The following is a 4411-nucleotide window of genomic DNA, read 5'->3' on the forward strand; positions in this document are numbered from 1 at the left end:
ATAGGCCAGAGAGGCAGACCGTTCGGGGCTATACTGAAATGGATAGCTCCGTGTGTGCGTCCGTGTACGTGTGCGTTCAGAACGTCGGGCGATGAGTAACAGAAGGAGATAGATATATGACGTTCCATCTCTTTCTTTCGTGTACGCATTATTCTTTTCACAGTGACCGTCACGGCAGCGTTGCTGGGCAGAAGACGCGGCGTCTACGCACACAAAGAGCCAGTTCTCTATCTCAGTTAAATTAACGACATATTTAGTATGAGCAGTGGCAACTTATAGGAATAATTAAAAATGATTCAAATTAATTTGACATTACGGATTTAAAAGTGCACATACACAAGAAGCAGCCATGCATGCGCACTTATAAATGTATATTGACAGTTCAAGCGCTAAGCGTACATGTATCTGGCTCCTCTTTGGCTGCATAGGAGCCGCGTCTTCTGCTAATGCGGCTTTTGCAGTAGTGGCCTTTTGCCTGATATGCATAACCATACATTATTGTTTTTTCAGCAAAACTGCTTTCGCCACCAGGAGATTTCAAGCTGAACGCGCTCGAGCGAAGAGCACTAGACCGTTTGGTAACGAATTAGGCCTTGCTGAGGAAACGAGCAATCGAGCAGATGATGGAAAACCCGACAGCGGCCACAAGAACGACGACGGCCACAAGCCCGACGGCGGCCACAAGCACGACGGCGGCTACAAGCCCGACGGCAACCACAAGCCCGACGGCAACCACAAGCCCGACGGCAACCACAAGTCTGGCGGCGACGGCAACCACAAGCCTGGCGGCGACGGCAACCACAAGCCGGGTGGCCAGGAATTGAATCCTGACGTCGATGAGACCAATCGAGTAGATGAAGAAAAGCTCGACGGCGGCCCGGGCGGCGAGGAACTGAATCCTGAAATGGAGGTTGATGATGGTAGCTCTGAGGAATTAGTGCGCGTGAAACGACAAGCTCTCGCGGGCGAGATCAGTCCTGTCGACAGAACAGATGAACGCCGCGCTTTAGCCAATGAATCGCTGGAAAAAAAGTCGGCCGGCGGCGGCGGTGAGGACGATGAAGAGACCGAATCTCCGCTGATGGACGACAGCGACGATGATCTGGACGATGAAGATAATGTCGATGTGCAAGACGATGCCAAGAATCCACCGCCGGCCGGCGGTGACGGCGGCAAGAAGCCGGACCACGGCAACAAGGGCGGAGATGGATCCGACGGAAAAATCGATCATCGCAAAGACGATGACGAGGACTCCGGTAAAGATAACATTCCGCATCCCGACTACCCGAACCCGCTGGCGTTCGTCGAGCCGTTGAACAAGCCACCGAGCAATTTGCTGGCGTACGAACTCGTGAGTGATCACGATGCGGACAATTCGCCAGATCGCGGCACCGTATTATTCGGCTCGTGGTGGTACGAGAAGCGAGCTTTCGTCTCCATGTTTTACTTTCAGCATCAGATCTTGCGCTTCGTCGTGACCGAGAGCAATAACTCCATCGGCTCGATCGACGCGTACGTACGGTGCGTGGCGGTGCTGCGGGACTTTGCCAATCAATTCTATCGGTTTACGTCCAGTTACCAAAAGGCGCTCCGTTCAACGATTGGCGCATGTACTTGACCATGTCGACCGCTCACTTCGTGCAATGCCTCTACTTCGTACGAGACAGTGGTGTACGCGACATGTCTCGCCGGTGTATACGCAGCGTGATGCGCGATCCCTACGACGTATTCGCGCGGACGCCGGAGCGCGTGGATCCCATGACCGCGTATCGGCTGGCGAACGCCTGGATTCTAGCCGCTCGAGCCGACGGCAGTCGTGGCGACTGGTGGCACAATCGTCACTACGCCGAGATGCTGCAGACGTTGCACGAGAAGGCCGTCTCGTTAGAACCGTATCTCTACTACGAGCCACCGAAGGTCGATCAGGTCTTGCGCTTGCGCGACAACAGTCGATTGTTGCAGGCACGCATTCCGTTTTACGGCGATCTGTTTTACGGCACCGTTACGTGTACATTCGCAACGTACGCAAAATGGACGATCGCGTGGACGAGATGGTCGGCCGCAACCACGAGTTCGCGTGCTTGCGTTATCTGGTGCACGCTCAGGTGCGCTATAGCTGTAGCGGCCTCTTCGGCCCGGGGTCGGTGATTCCGAGCTATTGGTTCTGGCCGATCACCGACGTGGGCCTCCGAGCGATTCCTAGCATCGGCTTTCTTCGCATGTACGCTCAGCGCTACGCTTGGTGACGTCGCATCATGAAAGAGGATATGCCGTTCTACGCCTACCTACCCGGGCAATTTGACTTGCGGCTCATGCATACTTGCGCGTAGAACCGCATGTTCGTGCTGCTGGGGGATAACGACATCGCGAACCGCAGTCTCATTCAACTCGGGAGCATCGTGCTCGACGGCGAGAACGAAGCGTGGATCTTGGCCAACTGTCGGGTGGGCGAAGAGGCAGGCGGCTTGGTCGCGTTGTATCCGCTGCGAGCCAGCGGCACCGTGATGACGACCAACTCGACTGGAGTCATGGCGCAACGCTACGAGATGTTCCGCGGTTTCATCGTGGAGGAGTGGTGCTTGCTCGACAAGCACAACAAACGCGTATATCTGCATACCGTGATGCGCAACGGCACGAACCGCTCAGCCACGTATTACACGTCCGTGCAACGCGGAGGTACCGTACGCCGCGTTCCCCCGGGCACCTCCGTAACCGTGTATGCCTATGCCGATTTCGACGATCCGCAGCTCACGTCGCGCATCCTGTGTCATCCGATGGACATTCAGTCCTTCTTCGGGCAATCGCAGGAGGCCACGGTGTACCCGGAGGCCTGTTTCCTCGAAGACGGCAAATTGCATTACGCGCTCTCCGCGGAAGACGAGACGAATCACGTGTATGTGATTAGCAAGGATGACATGGTGGACATTCTGCAGACTCTCACGGTGCAACAGATTCAGTATCGATCGCAACTACAACCAATATGTCAAAATCACGCCGCGCATCAAGCCGCACTCCATGTCTCTGGGCGGCAAGAGGCGCCGCTGCCGCAATGAGCTGCTGCCGGCCGCTGCCATAGCTGAGCAACGGCAAATCGTCGGCGGCGCCACTCGTTCGCGGCGCGGCACTGCACCGAATGAACCTTCCGCCGGAGCGGATCATTGTTCCACGGGCCACTGTCAGGCTCTAGTCGGCCTACGCAAGGTGGCGACAACCGCGATCGCCGCGGTGTGATCTGAGAAGAGAGATCGCTACCAAGTGATAAGAGGGGGGCAGCGGCCGCGATGTTGACTATACTATCGTACTGTCGGTTGCTACATTCGGCTTGTACCGCTCGACGGTGATCTTCCACGTGACCGACGAGCAGCACAATTTCTATGAGGCTAACAACTATTACTACAACATGAACGAACGCTTCGGTGTGCCTGACCCGCCGACTTGGTTGCAGGAAAAACGCTTCGATATGGATCGCGCTCTCAAGGCATCCATCATTCTCCCCGACGAGCCGAACCCCGGCGATCTGGAGCGTTATCGCACGTTACCGGCCACCGACACGGTGGTCCAGTCGCGCTGGAACGTCGACAACGTCGTCCTCGACAATATGCGCAATTGGCTCGTCAAGATGGCGCAGCACTACATACACCCGAACTCGGCGAGCAAAAGACCGCGCATTCTCCAAGTGACCGGCGACTTCATCCAGCGATATGCCAAGGCAATGGAGGGGAAGTTCGACAAGGTTTTCCCCTGGGGTACTAACTGGTACGAGTTCTCCATCACTTCCACGCTCATGTTATTCTATTATATCCTGATAGCCCCGGACGAGAAGGAAAAACTATTCGCCGCTGATTTAGTTCTCAAGATCATTCGAGATCTTTGCTTCTCGTTGGGTCAAAAACGCAATCAAGCCAACGCAGTATACATGGCCTTGCCGTGGATAGCGGCTCACTATACGAAAGGTGACGTGTACGAAGCAGCCTGCCATCCCAGTTACGAATATGCCAGAACGTACATTAAGTTTCAGACGGTGGAACGGAGAAAAGAGGAAGGTTTGTACAACGATTGCACGTATATCACGCACACGAACGTACTGGCCTACGACTACTTGTTCGAAATGACGAAAATGTCGTTACCGTTGGTCGACTTGGATAATCTCATGCGCAACTTTCTGCTGGACTGGCGACGCTGTCAGCGGGTCTTGGGCCATCGTGAGATCAAGTACGGTGGCATAGGCTTTCATGCGCGAGATGCCCGATTGACGCAGTTCACAGTGGCGGACAGTCCGTACGGCATCGAATGCATTCCCACGTGTCTGTTTCTGCGAATGTACGGACCAGACTATGCGTTCTCGATGCGCGGTCAAGTGCCATGGATCGCGTATTACGAAGCCTACCGCACAAACAACGACATGGCGCAA

The 4411-nt window shown here is 55.1% G+C and overlaps 1 protein-coding gene across 1 annotated transcript in view; it reads left to right on the forward strand.

Moving 5' to 3' along the window:
• LOC116853112 (uncharacterized protein DDB_G0290685-like) overlaps nt 1-1653 on the forward strand; it is a 7262-nt gene extending 5609 nt beyond the window's left edge. Inside the window, exon 2 of the mRNA XM_032833993.1 lies at nt 511-1653. Coding sequence (XP_032689884.1) covers nt 511-1618 — 1108 coding nt within the window. The 3' untranslated portion in view covers nt 1619-1653. The remainder of the gene's footprint in view (nt 1-510) is intronic.
• Nucleotides 1654-4411: the final 2758 nt, after the last annotated feature.

Source organism: Odontomachus brunneus, unplaced genomic scaffold, assembly GCF_010583005.1.
Source record: "Odontomachus brunneus isolate Ranch 3 - 2012 unplaced genomic scaffold, Obru_v1 Obru_scaffold_277, whole genome shotgun sequence".
NCBI lineage: Eukaryota > Metazoa > Arthropoda > Insecta > Hymenoptera > Formicidae > Odontomachus > Odontomachus brunneus.